The sequence below is a fragment of the Ciconia boyciana genome, chromosome 2 (assembly GCF_034638445.1).
Source record: "Ciconia boyciana chromosome 2, ASM3463844v1, whole genome shotgun sequence".
In the NCBI taxonomy this organism is placed as follows: domain Eukaryota; kingdom Metazoa; phylum Chordata; class Aves; order Ciconiiformes; family Ciconiidae; genus Ciconia; species Ciconia boyciana.
In genome coordinates this window covers 124,021,066-124,046,581 of record NC_132935.1, presented here as the reverse complement: position 1 = coordinate 124,046,581, position 25,516 = coordinate 124,021,066, and the positions used below count along the sequence as shown (strand labels likewise).

General features: G+C 39.8%; 1 protein-coding gene across 8 annotated transcripts in view; it reads left to right on the top strand.

The window, feature by feature from the left end:
• Window positions 1–25,516, top strand: part of RBMS3 (RNA binding motif single stranded interacting protein 3) — a 722,164-nt gene that overhangs the window by 390,182 nt on the left and 306,466 nt on the right. For all 8 annotated transcript variants that reach the window (XM_072853929.1, XM_072853928.1, XM_072853930.1 and 5 more), the window contains one exon: window positions 4,223–4,281. In XM_072853929.1, the coding sequence (XP_072710030.1) occupies window positions 4,223–4,281 (59 nt within the window). The remainder of the gene's footprint in view (window positions 1–4,222; window positions 4,282–25,516) is intronic.

The following is a 25,516-nucleotide window of genomic DNA, read 5'->3' as shown; positions in this document are numbered from 1 at the left end:
GGTGCCTGATGTTAAAACAGGGACAACGTGCGATGATACTACTCTGGTATCCTCTCCCAGTTTCTGGCAGTATGTGACTTCCAGGGCCACAAATGTGTCTTTGCCTTTAATTTCGTGACAGATTTTCCATCCTAGAACTTGTCTGATAATTTTTTGTAGAGGTGTGCTCTGTGTGGCATCAGCTGGCATCTGGGCTGTGGCAATGAGTTCCACAAGTAACGTTCCATTCTGGGGAAGTATTACCTTCTGCAGTTTTTAAACATTGTAGTTTTCTTGGCAGTCCTTATGTATTATGAGAAACAATGAAGACAACTGGTCACCACCTCACTGCATGGGTCCTTCTTTAATGAGCTGAAGTCCTAGTCTGTGTAGTTGCTCCTGACATGGAAGCTCTCTCAAATATCTGACCACCTGGTTTTAAATGAAAATTATTACCTGCAAAAATATTAAAAGCATAATTGAATGTAAGGGTTTAAAAGGATTTTAAAAAAAGCATGTAAAGAATTTTATTTGTGCTTACTATGCATTTAGATAACACTTCGGGAAGAATGTAATGAAGAACAACATGTTGTATGTCTGGAAATCTTTTGCATAGCGATTTCAGTTCAGATGTTCAGTAGAGACATTCTTGAGGTAGCCATCTCACAGATTCATTATGTCTATTGCCTTGGATACTGTGATGCAGTAGGTTATCCTTAATGATACAGTTGAAGGATACATTATGTTGAAGGGCTGGCAATAAGGTATTGAGATGAACTCAATTCCACAATTATCTTTTTCTGACCAGAATTTTTGATTCAAAATCTTAGAAAGAATACCTCCATGCACTGTAACTCAGGAGGAAATTGAACAGTGTTCATGTTTTCTCACGACAAGCAAACCATGCCTTTACATTAATGATATCAGTAATTTGTAGAACAGAGGTGTGCAAGCTGTTGAATTTTATAGTAGTTTCCATTTGAACATAAGAAAACAAGAGGCCAGCTCTTGTGATGCACCTTACCCTTATTTCTGTGGGCGTTTCCATTGAAGAATACATTTTTGGTACTTCTGGGTGAATCAGATCACAATTAAAGGTAACACAAACAGAAAGCCAAACAACTTTGGAGAGGAGACATAACTTGATAGCGCTCTCCACACATGCAAGAAAGAAATATGACTACATTTGTAGGAACAAAATACCTTCCTGATTTCATGCAGCACACAAACTAACGTTCTTCATCAGAACTGATGTTCTGATTACTGTAAAATAATTACTTGAAATATTTAGGAAAACAGTGTCCAAATTAATTCCAATTACTTTCTTGTGGTAGCGCTCAAGGTTTATAGCGGTAGATTAAATTGCCCGCATATGGCTAATTGCCTATAACAGTGTTTGTTATTGTGGTGCCTCTTACCACTCTGATGTCTGTTTTTGCAAACATGAAGGTGTGCACGTAACTCTACATGCTGGAGAAAACCTCTTCTGAACTGAAAAGAATTACTTCTGTGAGTAAAATCTCTAGTGTAACTAAGTGTTTGCAGGATCACAGTATGTAGCAAATAACTCTGGGAAATTTGTAATAAAAGCAGTGGAACCACAAATGCCTGTCTCTGCTGGCAAGAAATGTTAACTTTTAGCTCTCACGTGACTTGGATGAAACAACATATCAATTCATTAGGAGTGGCTGGACTGAAATGGAGGCTGGGTGTTAGTTTTTGTTGGCGGAAGTTTAGGTGGGGGTTGTGTTTTATTTGAGGTTGTTGTGGGTTAGCCGCTGATTTTTGTTGGATTCTTTTTCTATATATCTGTCAGAGGCCCTTTACTGTACAAGATAGGCATGTAGTTGCATGTTTTTCATCTATTAGGTTTTACATCTAAATAAATCAAATAAGTGAAGATGCACCACACAGGCCAAATTTCCTGCTGGGTAAGTTGGCCCACCGAACAACCATAAATCACACTGGCAGAGAATTTGGCTTTGCCTTCTTAAGGTATGTGCTCTGATGTCTTCGAGCCCAAAGTCAACTTCAGGTATTACCATGAAGAATTATAAAGTTAAGTGGAACATAAGTGAGTATAAAGGCCCCAATTCTGGAAACACCTGAGGTTAGAAAAGCATGTGATCTCATGGTTAACATTAAATCTGTTCTGTATGTGTTTGGAGTGGAGCCAGCTATGGCAAAATAGACCCACAACCACCTGCCCGTTTACCCATCATGGTAGAGTGTACAATGGCTTACGCCTGCCTTCAGAGCACAAAATTCTGCCTGTCTACAGAGCCAGCAAGAAAAAGAGGGTGTGTGGAGGGGAGGAAGGCTTGTGCGATTTTTTTTGTTTGTTTGTTTCCTAAAAGATGACTGAATTGGGGCTCAACTTAGATTGCACAAACTGTTAATGCCTTTAGGTCTGTTTGCCCTCCTCCTGACTGGTTTCAGTCTGAAATGAAACAAAGCAAAGCATGTTTTTACTCCCCAAAATGAAAGTCCAATGGAAACAAATGTTTTTGCAGGTTCTTAGGGAAAGGGAAAATGGAAGTCTCACTTCGCATCGGTCATGAAAACAGTAAAGAGAGATGGAGAGAGAGTGGCCTGTATCTAAAGCTGAGTGGTTACATGTCACTCACAGTGTGGAAACTTCAGCTGAGAACTTTGTCAGGCACAAAATTGCCTCAAATCTTCTTTGCTGGTACCAAGAGTATGCTTAGGCAGGCTGTTCCCAGTCTTTCCCGTTGGTGCTGCTCCCCCTTCATGGTATTTAAGTGTTTTCTGGGTCCCAGACTGAAACCCAAAGGTCCCTTTTTCCCTACGAGTGATGGTGCCATTCCTTCTTCTTTGGCTCCCTGTCTTTTTTTTGTCTTTCTGTCTTTTTTCTTCCCCCCCCCCCCCCATTTTACTGGGTATGTTTACAGACTGATAGGACAGAGAAGAGCATGGCCTTGAATGTGTAGTGTACGGTGCTCTAGCTGCCCTTAGAGTCCTTTTCTGTATAGTAGGAGACATGGGTTTTCTCCTGAGGCAGAGAAGAGAATTGTAGCAATGTCTTCCACATCCTGGTTTCTGGACTTCAAGTAGAAGTCACTAACACCAAATTTATATTGTTATTAATAAAGATTAACGAAATAAAAATTGGTCTGCCATACATTTCAGTGGTTTATAGTTGATGAACTGTTGGTTATTTTCCATGGGTGTTGCTTTGCCATTAGAAGATACAATTTTATTACAATCTTTTATAATAATATGTCCTTCATTGATGGCAAAGGTTGCGTTCCATGGAAAAGTCTTCCAAATGAAAGCCCAATCTATCAGAGTCTCAGTAATACTTTTTAAAAAAATCTGGGAAAGGACATTTCAGAGGAAGTTCTCTTCAGTGAAGCAGAGACCAAGACATATCAGTGACTTGAGAAATAAAATTATTTTCCTTATTTTCCTGAAGTCTTATATTCAGCCACAAATGGCCATCTTCTGTGATCTTTCACCAGGGTTTTGTCATACTATTAAGTCTGCATTTTTAGTCTTAATGTCTGTGAGGTAAAGACAGATACCTATTTTATGGTCTAGTTGCTTAATGCACCAAGTTGTAGCTGCCCGAATTCCCTCTTCATCATGCTAAGTCTACCAAGTTGCAGTGCAGTGCCATGCTATCTATGGGGAGCGCCATAAATTTGAAGAAGTATTAACATTCACCTTGGAAAGAGCTAGGAGATGCACCTAAACCTCAAAGCTTCTGTTTACCTAAAACAGAAATTTAGAGTGTATATGTGCAGGCATGGATGCACACATGAGCACAGTTGTGTGTGCATGCATGTAAGAAAATGACCATACCTCCTGCATTTTTGTTAATCCTGGAGGAATCTGGTCCATCTGTATTAAAACAAACCTTGTTTGGCAGCTAAAAATAAAAAAAAAAATAAATTGAGTAAACCTAATTAATTTAACCAAAGAAACCTCTTTACTATTGCTGATGTCCTAAAATTCTTACTATAATCGGCATTTATGCTGGCAGTGCAGCACCATGACCAGAGGTGGACAGGGTGTGTCAACTGACCAGTGCTTGTCAGATGAACTCGAAAAGTGTTTGTTGAACTGCAGTAGCAGAAGGAACCTCTCCAGGAGTATCAGGAAAACATTTTTCAAGAGCACTAGATCTCTTCCTAGTATATGTGTTATATGTATGCAAAAATAACTATGTACGTTATTAAAATATAATAACATGTATTTCTGGTTTTTGTTTTCTCCATAGGTATGGGAAAATTGTATCCACAAAGGCAATTCTTGACAAAAACACAAATCAGTGCAAAGGTACGTGCAAAACATCCACCCTGTGAGTTCATTGTCTGTTTGAATGATTGACTGGTGGCTTGACTGCCAAGGCTTTGGCTCCAACTGTGCAATCAACATAATGTACGGTATATTACAAACATATTTAATAATGCCAAAGCTTTGAGTTGTGTTTCCAGTAACATTGCTCATTAATTTTTTTCATTAACAAACAAAATGAAAATCACAAATCAGAACAAGTATCAAATTGCTTCAGCAGAAAAGTAAATTACCTTCTAACCACATAGTGCTGTCTGATTTGAATGATATCATCAGTGATGCAAATTGATTTCCTATATAAAAATGAGAAACCTTTGGGAAAAGTTTCCCAAGCAAAACCTGGTTTAATTTTTCTATTTTTGTGAAGTCTTGGACTATGCTATTGGAAGAAGAAAATATTCTTTGACACAAATAGATCCAGAAGTTGTGATACCAAGATATAAAAATTATTCCTCTTCCAGTTTTATGTTCTTAATTTGTCTGCTGATGTATGAAAACCTTTTTTTAGTGAAATATAGCATGTTTCGTGTGTGTGTGTATAGCTATATTTGCGTAGATAAATATTGACTAACATGTCTAGTAGTATCTCAGGACTAGAATTGTTTTTCATTTACCACTGTGAAGAGCCATCAAGTCTATGGGGGAGAAGCTCTACTTTAAAATTACTCTGTAACTTTACACTAGTGGTATACAGAATCTTTTCGAGTAATGAGATCTACTAGAGTGGGGGGTTCTGATAAGAAGCACATTCTGGACAGCATATCTATATGAGTTAGTAAAAAGAAAAAGCATTGCAGTACAGGAATATCTAATGAGTGGCCAGATAGGGTGTGAAGAGAAGAAGCAGAGGAAGACATTTGGGGAAATTATGAGATGGGGAAAAAAATCCTGCTATCTGTACCAAAGATGTTCTTGTAGTTTGTGGAAGGGTGTGCCTTTACCTATTGCCTGCCACAACAGCATTCATTAGCCATTCAAGAGAAAAGTAGGCTGGAAGACTGCAGTTCTAGTCTTAGAAAACTACACCAACCTGATCGGTCACGGGCCATCATCAGAAGTGGCAGTGCCATGCATTTGCTTTTGCCTGAACATGGTTTTCCTTTCCTTGGAGCACTGTTCCAGCAGACTTCTGATAACACTGCTCTGTCTGTATTTCTTTGAATATTACACCAGGAACAAAACCTGGTTTGGTTTTTTTTTGTTGTTTTGTTTGTTTGTTTGTTTTGATTGTATTATGTAGTATTCCTTGTGGGAAGACAGGCTGGGCCAAGTGCAAAGCCCTGGCAAGGTGGCTGAGGGGACACAGAGGCGAGTGCTGCAGTTTCAAAACCAGAAGGTGATGGACGTGCCTGATGCTGGCTGCTGCGTGGCCAGGAGATTTGAGTTTTGGAGGCAAGGTGCAGCATGGGGAGCTGTAGGGAGAGGAGGACTTGCAGCATGATGGGGCTACAAAGGGGCTGAGTGGAGCAAATGGGCTCTGAGCTGGTTTAACAAGGAGGAAGAGTGCTGCAGTGGGATAGGAAGGGCTTTGGGTTAGGACCACTTGGGGATAGGGCTCTGGGGCAGGATGGAGTTGGGGCTTAGTCCTAGGAGAGCTGGAGAAGCCTGAGCCGCTGATGTGAGGGATGAGAAATAAGAAGTCTGTGATCAGGTAGGTTGGGGTTACCGTGGGGCCACTCTTCACTGTCTTACACTCAGAGACCTTTTTTTGGGGATGGGGACATGTAGGTCCTTGTCTCCCTTTCCACTACCATGCAAGACTGAGGTGTTCTCTGTTCTCTCATGTGTCAACTCCATCCTTTTTTCATCTTTTTTTCTGAAATTTGTCCATCTGAAATGGCAACACAAATCAAGCAGATGGAGTTGGGTTTGAACTGGGCTGTGTGTTGAATAATGAGATGAAGTCCATGGAAGAGAGAAATGTATTTGTCTCTGCTGATCTTGGTTGTCTGAGACCACTGTGTTGTCAGTGTAGGTGCTTCATCGGGGTGCCTAAAGGTTGGTGGAGAGAATCTGGGGGAAGCATGCTCGATGATTGTTCTTAACTTTTTGTTTTGTTTTTAAATGCATGTTTGACTGGTAACCACTCCACAAACGTGGTGCCATGTGATCAGAATTTCCTTCTGTTCCCATTGCCAGCGGTAGACAAGGAAAGAAATGGACCTGTTTGTGAAACACAAAATGTGAAGTAAAAAGATTGTAAAGAATATGAATGGTAGAGAAAGGTAACGAATTTAGAGAAATGGTAGAGAAACGGTAATGAATTTAGAGGAAGAAAAACATCTGGGTTTGGTGTTCTTTATATTGTAGCTTTGAGATTATTGTGGTGGGGGCCATATAACAGTGAGTTGGAAATTTGTAAAAGTTTGCTTTCACGCTGTTGTATTACACTGTAGGGCAGAGATATTTATTTGTATTTTCAAAGATGGATCTTTATGACATAAGTGGTGCCATTAAAAGATCGTAAACATAATTGGATTTATTAACAGTATGCTTTGTGGCATAAAAAGAATAGATGTTTTGCTGCTTTAAATGCTGTGTACAATTTCCTTCCTCTTCAGTAAGGCTGCCAAAAAAAAAAAAAAAAGCTTCCCAGGAATCAGAAGTGGAAGGGACCTGAAGAGGTCAGCTGGTCCTTTCCTCTGCCTCGGGGCAGGATCAGCTCTAACCCACTGCTGCGGGGTGTTTCTGTAACCTGCGCTCAAAGGCCTCCAGCGGTGGAGATTCCTTGAGCTCCTCCGGCAATCTGTGACAGCGCTTTCTCTCCTCACTATAATGAAGTGTTTCCTAATGTCTAACCCAAATCTCCCTTGATGCAATTTAAGCCTATTGCTTCTTTTCTTATCCTCAGTGGACATGCAGAACAGTTTATTCCTTTCCTCTTTGCAGCAAACATGTATATTTGAAGACTGCTTTTCCTTAGACTAAACACTGGTCCTTTCACTTTTTCCTTAAAGGGAATTTTTTTTAAGTTTCTGATTATATTGCACTTCCCTGGTGTCTCTGTAACGAGCTCACTTCTTACTTGAAGTCCTTAGAGCCAGGGGTCAGGATGTCAGAGACAGGATGTCAGACGGCCTAAATCTTACCATTTTCAATAGTGTGGAGAGGTTATTTCATTTGTCTTCTCTGTGGTCACATGGCTCTCCTCTTTGTTGATATATCCATGTAAATAACTATGTATATTTAAAATATAGATACATTTCTGAGGCACAGGGAGCTGCATGAGAACAACAGAGCTGATTTATGCTAAGAGATTCTCTGCAGCCCACGGTTCTGTTATTCTTTTCTCCAGCACTGCTGCCAGCCAGGCATTCCTTATTGTGTGCTTTGCTCTGTGCTGTTGATTATTCCCTCCTAAGGCTAGTACTTTTCATTTGTCTGTATTGAATTTTATCCTAGTTTTTTCCTGGCTACTCCTTAATTTGCTAAGATTGTTCTCAAATCTTAAGTCTCCAGAGTGCTTGCAGCACTTACCTCTTTAGTATCCTCTTCACAGTTAATAAATGATTTCTCTAATCCACTGGACAAGATAATTTGGAAAAGATTGAATAATAACAGACCTGGGGAAGACTTTTGAGGAAACCCTCTCAGTACACTCGGTAGTGCAACACTGAGCCATTGAGTACTTCTTTTTTAAATTGGATCTGCTAATCAGTTTGGCACCTACATCACAGCAGTTTTAGCTAGATCGTATTTCTCCCATCTGCTCAAGTTATGAGAGACAACCAAGGTTTAACTAAAATACATAGTACTTACCTATCCATAAGACTAGTTACCTACTTCTAGACGGAAGTATAATGTGACATTATTTGTTCTTGCTAGATCCATGCTGCAGAGTACTAAACACCTGTTACCTTTGAGGGTCTGTGAATGGATTTATATGACTCTAAGGTTTTTCCAGAAGTTGAAAGTCTCTCTAATACACTGAGGCCTACATCTGTTCCTTTTTTTTTTTTTTTTTTTTTTTAAAAAAAAAAGGGGGGGGGGGGCGGGGGGCAAAACCCCAGGTGATTTGTTTGCTCCTTTCCAGTCTTCTGGATCTCACTCACCTTCCAGAAAGTATGAGATATCTTGTTAAATGAACACATCATCCTGTGGTGTGTATCCAATGCAGTAGGGTGGATTAAATTCAAGGAGATGATAGAAGTTATCACGATTGGAGATTTCAGAATCTATTTAAGTGCCATTTGTGTGTTGACCAAGGTATACAGTAGAGCTGAAAGTTAATATAGCAAAGAAATTATTTCAAATACCCCATGTAACAGCAGATCTATTAAAATAGGTTGCTGCTTAGCAAGAAGTGTTAGATTTCCTCTTGGAAAAATGAGGAAAACACTCTGCAATGGACTTTAAGTAATTCTCCAGTATTCCTCAGATTTTTAAAAAGATACCCGGCTACATTCCTGTCGTGCTAAGGAATAGTGTTATCTGAGGATTTCTCCCTGCTATGAATTAAGCAGTCAGGTCTGAAGTAATCATATATGCTACAAGGGAGTTCACTGGGGAAACCTTTTGACGTAACCTCTCATTTTCAGATTGCTCTTTGTTGGTGGCTTAACTGCTAAGTGAGGCAGAGGAGAAGCAACAATCACCCCATAATAGAACAATATATAAAACAAAATAAGCACAGTCATGACAAAATGGCCAGAAATCACTGAACAAAGCAGGGAACAATCACATATGGAGAATAATGAAAAACAGACACATGATTCATTCAGATGTTCAAACACAAAAACCCTAATGAACAAGTCAGAGAGTTTTGGCTGCTTTTGCTTTTTCTCTTTCCCTCCCCTCTTTCCCTCTCCCCCTTGTGCATTTCCCTTCTGGGTCTACTGTATTTGCTAATTTAAAAAGTAGGGGAAATGAAATAAAAGAAACCATTCAAGAGAAGCGTTAATCTGAAACGTGTAGACTCTTCTCTTTCCAGCCCTCGCCCCCCACCCCTCCAGACTGGCTTGCCTTTGATAGACCTACATGCTTAGAGCCGAGGGAATGAGTAATGGTTGTTTCACAGCACAGTTTCCATACCTCATAGCAATGGAATACAGAACAGTTAATCTGCCAAATACACAAGCCCATTTCTTAGAGTATGAATTACTGTCATCTGCATCTACCCTTGCAGACACTTTAATTGCATGCATGCAGATTTACTTCCTGGTTTAATCAGGAGCTCATACAATTTTGAGCATTTTGCTAGGGCCTTAGAAGATGGGCACGGGAGAATGACTAAAAGCCCAAAATCCCACCTGTGGGAATTTTTTTAATAAATAAAACCTATGAATCACAGTAATGTGTAGGAGACAAACACTTCAACTGCATATTCTTCATTTTATGTATATTTTTTCAAACCGTCCGTGACTTGATTTGTTGAATAGCAGTGTTTGTCTTAGGAAAGAAATGTGCCTAACACGATGAGGGGAACTACAGAGCCTCTATTTATAATTTTAATATTTCATTATGGCATTTTTCTTGTTGAGAAATGTTAGCAATGATCTATTCATTTTTAAAATAGGAAAACTGGGGATGCAGATACACAGTCATTAGGATTGCGGTGGGTTTATGGTAAAAAAAATGCCATGAGGTCATCTGTGTTAACCCACCATATATCACATGCAATTTTATTTCTCCAGTTGCCTTGCTGTTTTTAGACCAGGACTTAAAATTTACCATGACCTATTTTATAAATTGAGAGTTTATTTGTGTAACAAAAATGGGATAACTGGAGGCTTACTATAAGTGTTGGAGATAATTGGAATGGCATGATAAAGTGGTGCTTCATATCTCCCAAAAGGAGTCTGTCCTGCCTTGTGTCAGTGGTGCTACTCATCTGCTTAAGTTCACCAGCATCCCTAAGTACTCTAATGCATTGGAGCTTAATGAGCTGGAGGCTTCTGCTCTGGTGTTCTGATAAACAAAGCTTATAACCATATAGTAGATATACCTTGGTGTATATGTTAGACAAAATACTTTCATAACTTTAAATTTTAGAAAGTAATTTTTTTGCACATATTCTATGAAGACTAAAGGTTATTTGTGATCATATGAAATTATGCATTTTCACTTTATATTTATTAATTCCTACTCCTATTATACTTGAGATGGCACAATTTGGTTGTGACTAGCAACATGAAGCAAGCTTATAAAATAATAAGCTAGTGAAGAAAGAGCTAAGCTGCATAGAAAGCTATTTAGTTAATAAATTTTATTTATTGGGAATAAGCTCAAATTGCAATAACTGTGCTGTGTTATTTATGATTCTCAGAATTGCCATTTTGAGCGAGAGAAAAAAATCCAGCCAAGTAGGTCTGTGCCTGATCACAGACTGTAAACTGTTCACACTAGGAGGGCATGCACAGCGTGCTTCAAGGGGAAATGGATCTTGTAGAAAGTAAATAATTTGTAAAACAGACTTATTTAATTTTGAAACTCTAGACTTGTGTAACAAATAAATCAATCCTATTTTCGATGCTGGCATAGACAATAGATGTGATTTTTTTGTGCATTAGTTTTGTTTGTTTGTTTGCATTTTTTTTTTTTTGGGGGGGGGGGGTGGGGGGTGGGGGGTGTCTTTTTTTGATCCACTACAAAGTTTTGTGTAATCAGTGGCATAATAGTTCACAAGTTATTAGAAGTGTAGCAATATGTAATATTTTAATTCGGCAGGTTTTCTGGCAGCGAGGCGTTTGTGAAGGCTGGATAGATGCTGGGTGTGGGCAGGCACTCAGCAAGTTTTATCTATGGCTCTGTTGATCCATCTCACTACTGACCTGTAGCAGCCCAAACCAGTCTGGTCCTTGTGGTCCTGGGTCTCTTGAACAGAGTGCACAGACTATGCTGAGTTGTGCCAATTTTGGTTAGCAAGCCAGCTGATAAACCCACATCTCCTGAGTTAGAAGGATAAAGTCTTCATCAGTGTCACTAAGTCCCCATTTCAAAACAGTAAAAAAAAAAAAAAAAGGCAAACTTGCCATGCTGTTTTTTGATAACAAGAGCTACATTTAAACATAATGAGGTTACTTATTTCAAATTTGTAAGTGTTTGGAGGGGTTTTTTTAGTTTGTTTTCTGTTTTTTGAAACTTTAGTTTTACTCCTGTGTTTTTTATAAGTAAAGGTTGAGGGTTGTTTTTTTTTTTTCCCCGTTTAAATTAAAAAGTGATATTACTATGTAATCACATGAGACTAGGAGCCAAGTCTTTAGGAAAAATACCTAAAGGAGACATCTAAACACCCTGAAGGCAGGCAAACGTCAACATAAAATGAAAATAATTGCTGATAAGAAATCATGAGGTTGTTCACTCACCAATGAAGTGTTGTAAGTTCACACCCTACCTTATCAAATGCAAGCTTGTTTGATCTGCAGGCTCATGAACTATGATGGTCTGTAAATCTGACCATTTTAAGAAGTCACCAGAAACTAGATGGGGGGGGGGGGGGGGGAATGCATGTGTATATTCAAAAATATATATGTAGCTATCTCCCTGAACTTACACATGATGTGTGTTTATGGATGTTTGGGTAACATAAAGAAGCAATGGCACTCAGTGGGAGTGTGTGATGCTGTTGGGTGGATTATTTTCCTGGCACCTGTTGGGTTGGCCAGCAGGCGTTATACGTGTCTTGGCAAATGCGCGAGTGTTTCGCAAAATCTCACTTGAGCTTGGAGGTAGAGATTCTCCTGTTTGTATATTTTTGAATGCTTTCCACATCCGCTGAAGTAAAATAGGAAAGGGTTTGATGAGTCGTGCCAAGCAAGTCATCATAGCTGTAGTGTGCCAGCACTGGCCGCTGCCCTGCCATGGTGAGGGCTCGGAGACATACCCGCCTCCATGTCTCCAAAATCTTGCTGCACCTCAGCAAACATTCTTGACTGCATCTAAACAGTGCTCTGTCTCAAGCAAGTCCTCTAAAAATTGCTTATTGAGTTTAAAGCCAGGTCCTCTACAGAGGAAACTCCTTTCTAATTAGTTCCCCAGACACTTTCTTAAACGGCTTCTTTGCAATTAAGGAAAATATTTCCTGTGTCATTATCTTTTCATAAATGAACTCATGGCCTAGCAAATATTTTCTGCAAGGAGACCCAAGATGCTCAAGTATTCTGTGACATATCTAATCTGTGATTATTCTTAATTTACTGCTTCCAAAATTTGCAGGCCCATATCGCTGGCAAATAATTGGTTTAATTTTGTTTCCTTCCAGAGAAATAAAAAAGTAAAATTTCCATTTATACACAGTGATTAATGTTTTGATTCATTGGTCTGTATAAAACTTTGCCAAGAGCTTGGCATGCGTTTGAAGTGCATTTTGGGACTGGGTAATGTTAGTAGGCTCTTAGTGGTCTCAGCAGACTTGGAAATATCTATTTCATATCACAGACGTGAGCAGAAGAGAATTTTTTTTCTCTTTGAACAGTGGCTCATAATCAGTTTTGTTGAAAGCTTACTTGCACTGCGTTGGCTTTTTCAACTGTCTTGCAGAATCACTTTGCTTGAGCTTTTTTTCTCTTATGCCATATAATCGTAGAATCATGATACAGCATCTCAAATCTGTTTGGCCTCCGGTTGCTTGAAGGCAGGTCATCTCTCCCAAAAGTGGTGGTACTCCGCTTGAGAAGTTGGTTTCTCAAAAGTCTCAAGACCTTCAGCGCAACAGCTGACCTGTGGAAACCCCTAGACAGGGGAGACAGTGCCCAGCTTCTTAGTTTTGCTAGAGCCGACTGCATTACACCCTCTCAGAGTATACAGCATATGCAAAACAAATGCTTACTTGATACAGTGACAATTTGATAATAAATCCAATCGACAGACTCTTATTGAACATGGGTACTCAACAGGAACCATTCTGAATCAGATCTGTTAATTATAGCGTGACTTCACTTCTGCAGTATGCCAGCAATCAGAGAAGTCACCGTTTGTATTTTCCCCTATTAGTGCATGTCCCTGGCTTCTGTTCGGAAGAGTAGAACTCTCTTACCCAAGTGAATTAAGTGAATGTTCTCTTTCTTGGTAGATAATATACTGTGAAAGTAAAACACTGATAGACTGTACCATCATTTTTATTAAATCTGTTTTTCTGAGTATTTGAAGGCTGCCTGTCTGGAGACGGCGTAGGATTGCTAGAGTAGGAATATATGTGCAACACAGGAGAAAAATCATAACCTCTGGTAATAAAGATGTAGCTCCCTCAACGCTGAACAAAAAACCCACCCACCCCAGTTCTGAAGAAGGAACTGGTGGGCATTATTAATATTACTCCATCTATTTAGGTTATGGTAACCGTACAGCAGTAAAGGTCTAAGTGCTAATCGACGGTACAGAAAACAATTGTACTGTACAAAATTTAATTAAAAAACAACTTTGTCCTATGGACTTTGCAGCCCAGGGCTTTGAAAAAGGGCAGGGTCCACAATTAATTTTACGTACTGTGAGTAATCTTATGACTTTGAATGGAGTTAAATAACTTTTTTTTAAAAAATACTGAATTCTCCAAAAAAGAAACCCCCAAACCAGTCTTTCAGCTCTCCTGAGACTAGTCATACATTTGGATAACTTTTAGTGAGTTTTTTCAACCCAGAATGTTTTGAGGAGAGCTAAATTTATATATGAGAAAAGGAGGAGGCCATGTTAGGGGTGGTAGAAACGACTCTCCTACTTGGTGAAATAGTTTTTGTCCAACTGGGTCTTCCTCAGGACCAATGATCGGCTGATGTTTTCTTCCATTAGATGGCAGTGGTGTGATATGTGGTTTCTCTGGACCCCCAGATTACAAGTTTGATTAAAAAATTACAAATGGTTCAATTTTTCTTTTCTTTTAAAAAAACATCTCTTAGTTTGGTTTATAATTTCAGAGCCTCCAAGCTTTCAATTTTTTATTCACATAGCACATAGAATTTTACAACTTGTTGGCCAGTTTCAAGCAAATGTGCCACAGAACTGGGACTTTCAAATACAACCGAGTTAAAAATTTTCAGAAAACAGACGGTTACGTAGAGTGGAGACTCGGTGCTCCCACAGAAGGAAATGCAGGGTGGGTTTAGTTTTACTCCACCTAAAGTAACCACAGTAAATCACCACTTGCTTATCTATGGTGGAGCCAGAGCTTGTGCTGGTTTTGCCCAACAAGGAATTTAGGAGGGAGGTACGGGTATTGGAGGGGAGGGTGAAAGCAGTAAGGAACGCTTGGGGTGGGGGGAATTGAGTTACTGCAGCAAGTTGTAGCATCACAGTTGGGACAGGACGTGGGCAGACAGTAAAGACCGGGCTCAAATGTATAAGGCAACAGGCTTTGTTCACTTCATTGCTCATAGAATAATCTGTTTTATTCTAAACAAAGGAGAACACCGGAATTTTTTTTTTTATATGATCTCTATAAAGATCTTTCAGCCACATGCCCTTGTTGCTTGTGGTATTAGTTGTGGTGTTGTTGTTTATTAACTTATTAAATATGGGGCAGTAAACACCGTTTATTTTTAAATGAATTAAAATGGACTTGTTGCCCTTCATGGCTTTTTATTAATTGAATATTTTTGTTAAGCTGTCTGCTTTCAGAGCAAAGGTTGCCACCAGGAGATGGGGGTCAATGGGACCACCATTTAAATGCATGTTATCTCTATGTTAATTACCTGAATATTTAACCAACGAAGCATGTCATTCTGCAGAAAGTAAAGGTTTTTGTGGTCAACCTTTAATCATGAAACAGCAAGAAAAAGTCATGAGTGACCCAGTTTGCCTGAGGTATCTTGGTTGCTCTTGTCAGTCACTTCAGCTCACAGTAAATTGCAGGGTAAATTCCACATAATGGATGGAATGTGTCTTTAAAAAAAGCCCCCAAACCGAGGAAAAATCAGTGTTCAAAATTCTAGTGTTTAATTTTTATTTGTTGCACATTATCCTAGGATTTATTTCTTTTTTAAAAAGCCTATATCTATTGCTAGTATAGGTAGTTATTAGAGAAAAAACTCATGGAACAGGCATTAAATACGCCTTGAGCTTCAGAGACAGATACATATTTATCAGGTTGGGTGAATGTGAGTTGCTACATTAGAAAGAATTGTATAGCTACTGCTTGCCATGCTCTGCTTTCTTGGGCTGTTACCATAGAGGTGTTAAAATAGTTACACTTAAAGCAGAGGGTGTATGCCATGCAACAAGTCCTTCTGAAGCTGCTGGGTTTAATAAGCCTCTGCTTTGTGACTGCTGTGTTTTCTCTAGCGTCTAGTCAAGAGATTGAGTTTTTGGAACTTAAAGTATTTGAGATTGCTACCTCTGTTAAATTTCTTTGAATAGAGTCAGTCGGTTCAAAAGTTATGGGGAAGGAGGGGCTGACATATGTAGATATTTCTGCAGTATATTCTTTGCCTTGCTTCTTTCTCCTTTTGTAACAGTTGCTAGAATTCAGTTTGCCTTTTGGAGCAAATATGGACCTGACATTTCTATGGACATTTCAAAGGGCATCTTTTTATAATGTGAAACTGGAATTGTTTTCTCCCATGTGCATCACTACATTTATCTACATTTAATTTCTTTTGCTGGTTTATTATCCAGTCGCTTAGTTTAATAAGGTCCTTCTGTAGTTCTTCACAGAAGAACTTCTTCTCCCCCGCTGTTTTTTCTCCTGAATAATCTTGTCATCTCACTGCTTAGCCTCCTCTTGTCATTTAGAAACAGGTTATGCAGTCTGGGTCCCGGCAAAGCTCCGTGTGGAAGTCCATTGGTGCCGTTGTAACAAGGACTATGCCCTCTACCCTCTGTTTTTATCTTTTAACCGATTGTTTATCCAAGAACTTTCCCTCTTAAGCCATGGCTGCTTAGTTTCCTACGAAATCTTTTGTAGGAGCCTTGTCAAATGCCTTTGGAGATCCAAGATCCTATATTAGCCAGATCACCCTTATCCACAGGCTTGTTGACCTTTTCAAAGAGCTCCAATAGGTCTGTGAGGCAAACCTACAAAAGCCAGGTTAACTCTTTCGACATACTGTATTTCCATTGATTTTACTCTGCTTCTGTAATTTCTGGTAATTTGACACCAGGTTTACAGACCTGTAGACACCGGGATCTCACCTGGGATCTTTTCAGAATATTGCCGCTATGTGTGCCACCTCCCAGTCCTCAGGTATGAAGTTGGTTTTAGAAAAGAAGCTGCACACCACTTATTAGTGTGTGTAGTCAGCTATTGCGTCCTGGAGCTCTTTTCAAACGGGGAGCGTGAATACCATCTGTTGTTGCAATTTGTTAGTGTTTGCGTTTGTCAATTTGTCCCATAACCTCCTCTGTGGTCATTTCAAATTAAGAGTTGCATCTGTTCTTCTGGGCTTCCTAAGCAGCTGCTCTCTGAAACAGCACCTAAAAATGTGATCTTTGCATTATATCCCATTTTGCCCAATCTGTGTAGGGATAATTAAAGTCCCCTATGAGCACTCGTCTCGCTTTCTGCCCTTACTGCTTTTCTGCATCTGCCTCTGCGCGTTGCAGTTGGTGTTGCCATCCTGGCGCAGCAGTCAGGAGTACAGCGGAAGCTCTCCAGTAATGCAGAGTTACTGTTCTTCATGTTTAGGGCTGGGATTTCAGTTCTTGCAGGTTCTGCATTACTTGCTGCCATGCTTAGCCTGATCATTTCTCCACCACCAGCACGGCCTACTCTCTGCCGTGCACGTTATATCTTAGTGTTATGGCGGTCTGCTCATGGCCTCACTTTCACGGTCTTTGTAATACATGAGCGTTTTCTTAGTGTAGTATGTATTCCAGTTCACCCATCTTATTTCTTAGGCTTAGCCTATTTCTTAGGCTACTAGTGTCAGTAAAGACACTAGTAGGGAGCTACTAGTGTTTTCAGTTGTGTTGTCGGCACTGTATTTGAGTGGCTCTGGGGTTAGTCTCCATCGCAGTATGACCATTTACATTCTCTGGCCTTTGGTTTTGTTTGCAAGAGGGATAGATCTAGTGATCACCCTGTGATTTTTCTCCAACGTTACCAACTCCCCCATCTGTTTGTCTGGTGAGAGAGATTGCTGTCACTCCAACCTGCTCCTTCCTTCTGGTTAGCTCCAAGTTCTAGAGGGACATTTTCAATGACAGAAGATGCAAAGTCAGCAGCTCTCAGTGGGGAAGATCCAGCACTGGCTCACATCCTGCTTCACCACCTGAATGCTGCCTTGAGCTGGCAGCTGCCCTAATGGACTTGGGCCTGCTGTATGACACTGCTGAAATATCCTCTGCAAACCTCTCCTCTTCCTTAGCAAGATTTGGCTTGATTACTTGGAAGTAGTGTCCCTGAAGGTTCAGCTGCTGAATTTCTCTGTCTTATCCAGTCCATCCCATTTTGCTGTCCTGCTCTCAGGAGCCAGAATCTCCTGCTGAAGAGTTGTCTGCACAGCGCACTCAGGTGTGCAGCTCTCCCATGAGGAAGACATAGAAATGATAGTTGGCATAGTAAATTGGGTAATTCCCACCTTAATTTCTTCTCCCTGAGTATTTGATGGGGTTGTTCCTTCAGCTGCTTTCTCTGCAGGTAACCTGTTTCACCTCCCCTCTGGTTGCTGCTCTAAGGACAAAAGCTACAGTTGTCTCCTCCTTCCATGCAGTCAAACTCATGCTCTTATGGTCTCAGCTTAGATCTTGGAAATGTTGGGGCTCATCTTATTCAAAGGAGTGTAGAGAGGGATTGGTGGGGAATGGAAGACAGCATTTGAGAGAACATTTACAAAACCAAAACAAAATAGGAAAGGCACCGACTATGAAGAAATCGGTGTCTGGTATTAAGCAGGGTGGGGGGAAGCATGCACAGTGCTGGCAGCAAGAATAAGTGAGGGTAAACGGGCCGTGATTAAATTACGGGTGAAATATGGGTGAGAGTTTCTGACCACCAAAGCAGCAAAGTTTTGGCACAGGAGGCAGAGCAAGCTCAGTTTTTATAACCGGAGTTGTGGCATGAGGCTACTTGAAAGTGGGGTGAGGGTTCAGTGGCCAACTTCTTCTCCAAACGCATGCACTTATGTCATAGAGTTCTCCTGATGTGAGTTCGGAGCCAGGCAAGTATGGTCAGATGTAGCTTTTTAGTGCATCATTTCATTCAACTGCTACAATAATCTAAACAGCTGCAACTCCACGAGGAGCGCTGGGGAGGGAGCAGGGAGATGTACTCTCTTTAGGGCTGCTCTCTTTGGGGCCATTGCAGCCACTGTGGGAGCTGGGCTCCCGTGGACGCTGGCTCAGGGCTTTTGGGGCTGGGGCACTCTCCAGTCCTCTCTGCCGCCTTTTTAAACAAGCCTGTCCCTGGAGGATGCCTCCGGATGTGGGTCCTGGCTCTCGGGCTGAAGGGGGACCCAGCAATCTCTCTTGCCCTTAACAAGGCTGACTGTCTGTGTTGGGGTGCACAGGGGTGTGTGGGGGGGAGTTGCGATGGTTTGCTGAAATGCTGGGGAGCAGGAGGCAGAGGAGTGAAGTGTGGTTGCATTATGGTTCATCTGCTTGCGAATTACGTCCGTGCTTGCCAGTGTGAGGCCCAGAAAATGTCTGTAGGTTTGCACATTAAAGAAAATAGAATAATTCCAAAATGGGTTTTGTCAAATTAACCTTCAAAAGCCCAGCAAGGTGAGCTCGCTGTGTTTTGGGAGTGAGGATAAGGCAGAGGAATGGCTATGAAATGCTCCCCTATTATTTTAACTGAAAGTTGAGACTATCACTCAGTCATTTCATATTAATAAAGCTTATAAGAAAATGGGATTTTCAGATTATGATTTTAAAGCCCCGTGTTCCCACTGTGTTTTAGGGAAGAGTGGAAGCACATGCTGCCCACAGGACTAAGTGAAACCAGACATTTCATTTCAGTTTAGACAGTCTTTACTGACACTCTGCTCCTGGGTTTGGCATTCCTGGAAGGGAGAAGAGAAGTGGAATGTAAAAGGGGAGAAACTTTCCAGTCAACATTTGGTTTGAATTTACATATAACTTTAAAAAAGAAAGGAAAAAAGAAAAAAGGAAAAAAGTACCATTACAGTTCCAGTGTTGGTCCACTTTAACCTCAGAAACACCAGCTGGTCCGTAAACCTCCCGTACACCTTTCGTTCTATATGCTGCATCAATGTCTCTGCATTGTTATTTTATCCTGGTAAATAAAGATTTAAATGGAGAAAACTTTGCAATAGGGAAATGTTTGGATTGGCATATAGAGAAGTGTGCTTCTTTATTTATTTTACTTATTTATTTTATAAATTAGGCAGCTCCCCACATTCCTTCAGAAAACAGAAATAAGATCTAATATTATAGCTTATCTCCTCTCTAGTAGAGGTCCTTGCTGTAGATTGCAGATCTTGTCTGTGCTATTCAAGGCACTATAAGAAAACCTCTGAGTTGGGTTCAATTTTAAGACCTCAGTTTCCCTGTGCAGAGCAGTGTTATCAAGGAGCTTGTGGTATCTATATATCTATATATAAACAGATATAGATATATAATATGTGTATATGTGTGTTGAACTACTTTATTAGAAGCTGATGTATCAGTCCATCTCATATAATACCTTGCATCATTATAATGCAAGAATTGACAATTGTGAGCATTTAAATGTAAGTTATATAAGTCACAATTCATCAATAATAACTAAAAATACAATTTTGGTCTAGTGATAAACTTTCCTAGAAAGAGCAATTTAATTATCAATCACAAGATTGGCGTTGACATTTGAAGTTGACAATAGGGTTCAGCTCATTAACGTTTCCATTTTGCTGTGTCCTTTTCTCTGCCTTGTGAATTTTCTGAATATAGAAAGGGTCACCTTAGGATGTGTATACTTAGCATTAGATGTGTGCTGAAGCTCAGTACTGAAGAAGGTCTTGAGTTTCACTAAAATCAATCTTCTTCATAAAACGTGTGTCAGCTCTGATGCAACCTTGTGCTTCAAAGTTCATTTTAGGACAAAGGATGCGTAAGCTCACTATTATAGGACCCACAAATGCTATTGTTTATACTGAGCCCTACACCTCGGTATTTTGTTTTATAGTACTGTTAAGAAATATCACAGGCCTGAGGATATATTTGAAAAGCTTCCCCTCTCTTTTGTGATGATGTAAAGGTAGTGTTCCCAGGTCTGATGCGCTTGGAATGAATGTGATCATTACGGCTAGACTGCATGTCAAAAATATTTTCTCCATTATTTCAGTGAAACCCTGACTACATGCTTAAGATGGTAGCCTCAAGGAGTAGGTATAGCACTCACTTGGAGAGGACGTTACGCTCCTGATATTTACGTTGGCTGGCCTGCATGTTTGTTTTAAACATAGCCTATTTGGATCTTTTGGATCACTTTTCAGATTTGGGGCTGAATCTTCAAATATTTGTCAACTGCTCTTAAAAGTGAGACACAGAGGTGTGCAGTGTATTATGCTTACATGCCTCAAAACCTATAGTACTTTTGGGAAAACAATACATTGCTCCTCTTGATAAATGCTTACTTGTTCTGCTTGCACTGCTGCACCTGAAGCTGAAGTGCACCTGAAGCACTACTGCACCTGAATCACTCCCTGTGATTCGAGCACATTTAGTGGATTATCATGTTGTGCAGTTCTGCAGACTCTTACTTCTATGTGTATGAGCGCGAATACCCCCTTTAATTATTAAATGGGACTGCAAGATGAGTAAGAACTTCTGGAAAGCTCTGAGTTAATGCAGAAGAGAAGAGGACCTTTTACTTTGCAAGCTTCTGGGAGGAAAGAAGGTATTTTACACCAACTGGCAAAGAGCTTACAGGGCACACTTCCAAACCTTCAGAAAAAGTTTCCCACAAAGACTTTTTTTTTTTTTTTTAAAGTCATGCTGCAGGAATTAAGTTGGAGATATCACTGACCGAAAGGACATTTTTTCTGAATGAGCCGAGAACCAAAGGAAATGACTCCGGGGTTTGAAATCCTTTTATTTCCTCTGTGGAAGATATCTGTGCAGCTGAAACGAACCATTCTGGCTGGCATCAAGCCAAACTTTATGGGAACTGAGATTAGGAAGTTCTATGGTCAAAATAGCCATTGAACAAATTGCTTCCAGTTTAAAGCATCAAATTTCCTGATAAAGCTACAGCATTTAACCCTTCCTTTTTTTTCACTTGGGTGAACGACCTGCCTGTTATTAGGCACAGACTGTTTATCCAGTTGTGGTCCCTGCAGTACTCTCAGAATTGCCTGCAAAGCATTTGCTGATTTTTACTTTTATGTGAGATAGGCAGAGCAAAACCCAGAAAAATGTTAGAACAGGTTTGGGTGATGTTTCCCACTTAAAATAGCAGGAAAACTGCTATGAACAAGAAATGAGATTGCCAACTGCACTGTGGCATTTTTGTCCTGCAGCCCTTTTTGAAGGCATGCTTTGTTTTGTTTTATGGTGGGGTTAGCTGGCTTGCTTGGCCTTCGTGAACTAAATGAAGAGGCAGCAGCAATAGCAGTCGTGCCTCTGAACTGCTGTATTTACTCCAGAAAGTGCTAAAAACCAGCGTGCTGTGACTAGAGCACCAAGCCTGGCCTCTGAATGCTGTGGCATAGCCTAGCTAATCTCTAAAGTAACAAAATACTTGAATTAGAACAATGAAATTCTACGTTTTTCTTTATGGGTTTCTTTCCCTGTTGCCTTCAAAATGTTTTGCCTGTGGTAGGTAAGGACACGCTAAGGAAAGCCCAGAAGGGTGGCAAAGAGAGTCGGTGCTGGAATTGGGAGCAAAGTCCAGGTGTGCTGACGCATCCTTACCCCGCTGTGCTTGGGACTATGTTGAGCCATCCACTTCTGCCACCTTCCTGTGTGCCCGTCCCCTCGTGCACATGCCCATCTCTTTTCCACGTGGGCAGTGCTTCAAAGCAGAGCTTGTCCGATGTGGGTGTAGGCTGTGTTTTGGGCAGTTACTGAAGAGGATGTTGGTAATTGTACTGCAGTCATAGAGATGTGACAGGATGTGGCTTCATCCGCTCTTTCTGTCCCCACCAGCACTGTTGTATTCCCCAAAGTGTATATGCCTTTGTGCATACTTTGTATATCATGCATTAATGCCTTTGCGCAACCTAAATTTAAAAGTCCTAAATATTAGGCAGGTGTTTCCATCATTTCACTTGAGAGACTAATTCCCGAAATAATAAAACTCATTATTAGTAAGGTTTTTTCTTTATACTCAGCCTAAATTTTGCTTTTCCTAATTTAATCCCACTACTCTTCATTATCCCTCCTCCCCTACCTCTGGGCACCACACTAATTAATTAATCTCCCTCTTTGGTTTTTGCTTTTTACCCTTCAATATTATAGTTCAATGTTAAAATGCATTCCTCTTTTCTTGTACTTGCTCAGCCCAACAGATATATTTTAGCTCCAGCAATCTTTCCTTGTAAAACTGTTCCTGCTGACCTCTCTTCAGTGTTATTGTTCACCAGTGAAAAAACCCTCTAGTTTGTTTACAAATTGCTGGTATCAAAGTGATCAGAACAAGATGCATTACCCCAGGTAAGTGTATGAGTGACATTATAAACTGGGAATTTATAAATCAGTGCCCTTAAACCATTTTTGTTTGCTTTCTCTTGGGCTTTTTGGTTTTTTTTGAGGGAGATTGATCATAGTTTTTTATGATCAGATTGGAAATCAAACCAGAGTCTGACACTTCTTAAACGTACTTAGGAAGTCCTATTTAATAAAGATTTTGGGCATAGGTGATTTTAATAATTTGATGATTTTTGAAATGTGTTACATATGTGGGTGACCTGGCATGAACCTTTCAGAAGTCTCAGTTTGCATGTGTCTCCTTTTCAGTCAGCACTATTTCTGGAATGATTTCTAAACATTGTGAAGGCCATTCTTTCCTATTCTGCCCTTTGTTGGTAATGTGAATAATCAGCCTCTCTGTTACTTAATGACATTCTCTCATGTATTTGTAGACAGCTATCACATCTGCCCTCCCTCATTTTTTTTTTTCCTTTGAGTATCGTCTGTGTCCTAGGCATAATATGCCAGTGCAGGTAAACTGAAGCTAGTCACTAATGAAACAAATGCTTAGTCTGTCATTACTCACCTGAATCTTGACCAAACCATCATTACTTCTCTTCCTTCTTCCGAAAAGGGCAGCTAGGATAATTTTTCCATTTAAAAGCCTGCCCTCCAGTTACAAAGGGAGCACAGTACCATCACATATTACCAATCATCTTAAAAATAAACAAAAAAAACCCCAAACAAAAAAACCAAGCCCAAGTCCTAGGCGATGAGCAAGTAAAGGCTGGAAAGCGCACATCCTTGTCATGTGGCAAATATGGTATATACCACCACAAAAAGTGTGAATGATGTGAGCTTTGCCTGGAAAAAAGAAATTACTTATTAGAGACTGTCTGTTAGGATATGTTGGCCAACTCCTTCTGCAGAAAGTCCTGTAAATTATCATTTAAAATTTCCACAGGGCTTTATTTTTCTGTTAATCATTCTATCAAAATATTATCTGTGGTTTTCTGTCACCTGAAAAAGAGGAAATCCTCTCTGGACCATGTTCCCATGGAAGATTGATTTGGAGGAAGGGCCAAGCTGTGTGAAAGCGGTGATGATACTACTTGGCCTGAGGAAAATTGCTGTAAGCCAATAATAAATGTGAAGCAGAAAAATTAAGAATAAGGACTACTCTGAAAGGATAGTCTGAAGTCATGCATTTTTAGTCCTTACCTTAGAGATGATGGAAGACTCCTGATTCGTGCAACAGGAGCAACTAGTAAGCTCAAACTGGAGAACTGTCAGGAATGATGGACTACTGTTAGCTTGAGAGGTTATAGTTAATAGGCATGTGAAGCGATTTTGCAGTGTCTGTATTTAAATGGATCAGCAATAGGACTAAATTATTAATAGCCAGACCTTTTATTCCTTAAAATAGTTTAATGAATTTAAGATCTCCTCACAGGAGGTCTGTTAGTCTATTTTGAGACCCTTTTATGGAAACTGAAGCTACAGGAGGAGGGAGGGAGAGGTTGTCTTTTATCCACAGTCACCGAGGGGCATGTTGGCAAAGCTAGGATTAAACCTTCTGAGTTTTCTCTGCTGTCCCATGTGCATCTCACAAAATTCTTTGCAAGTGTCTCCAGGAAGTAAAGAATTCATAAAAACCATTTAGACCAGAAAAAGACTGCCTTAATTGGTGTAATTAAGAAAACCAAAACACAGGAGTCCTGGCAAGTGAAATATAATTATTGAATGATAAATACATAGTCTGCATTTAAAATCCCGTGCAGTAAAACTGAGTTTAAAAATGGAGATGGCCCCTTTAATTCCATGTTTTTCGTATTGCACAATTGTAGGAAATGTACTGATTTCTGGCCATGCAAGCTACTAGAACTACTATGCAAATTCCAAATTTATCTACTTAAAAATATGCAGCAGCGCCCCTCATGCAGATGATGACTACAGTGACTCAGGAAAATAAAAATGTAGTAGTAGTGCTGGATAAACACTCAGATATGTTCCCATGCATATGCTTTTGAATTGATAATGAGTTTATTGTGGCCATACATCTTTGTCATTCTTTGTTAGTATTTTTACGCAGTGACTTTCACTGCTGTCAATGTTCATGGAAAGTACCATTTAGAATAGTGTGAGACATGTTTTAGTCTTGGGCAGAGCAGAGTATTCCAGCAGTATTGGCCATCAGAAGCCTGGTCACAGTACTTTGCTATTTTTAATTTAAACTCGATGAGCTCAGCACTTTGTTTTTTCCAGAGAGAATCAGATGAACTGCCAAATGTAATGTTACACAATGGCAGGTTTTTGATAGTTAAAAACAATTCTGACAACTGTATTTGCTTTTTAAATGATTGACTAGAATGCCGATGTTGTTCCTGGAAAAGCTTAAATATAGATATATATGTGATGTAAGAAAGTACATAAAACTTCATATTTAAGTAGGCTGCTTTCTTGCCTAATCATATCACTGAGTTCGAAATAGTGTTGTCATAACAAATTGCTATAAATTATTTATTAATATTATAAATATATTATTTTTACAGCTCACCTCATTTTTTAAAAAAATGCGTTGTTTTGAACTGGACATTTCTGGAGGGCTGAGCTTGAAGAAATTTGTAATAAAAATTCTGGTGAAATATTGGTGCTTATTCATTTACAGATATGGCAATACATTTTTCTGATTTGTAAACACTTTTGAAAAATCTTGAGTTTTCATTTGAACATTTGGTAGTAAAAACAATCATTCTGTAGAGTGTTGATTTCCTGG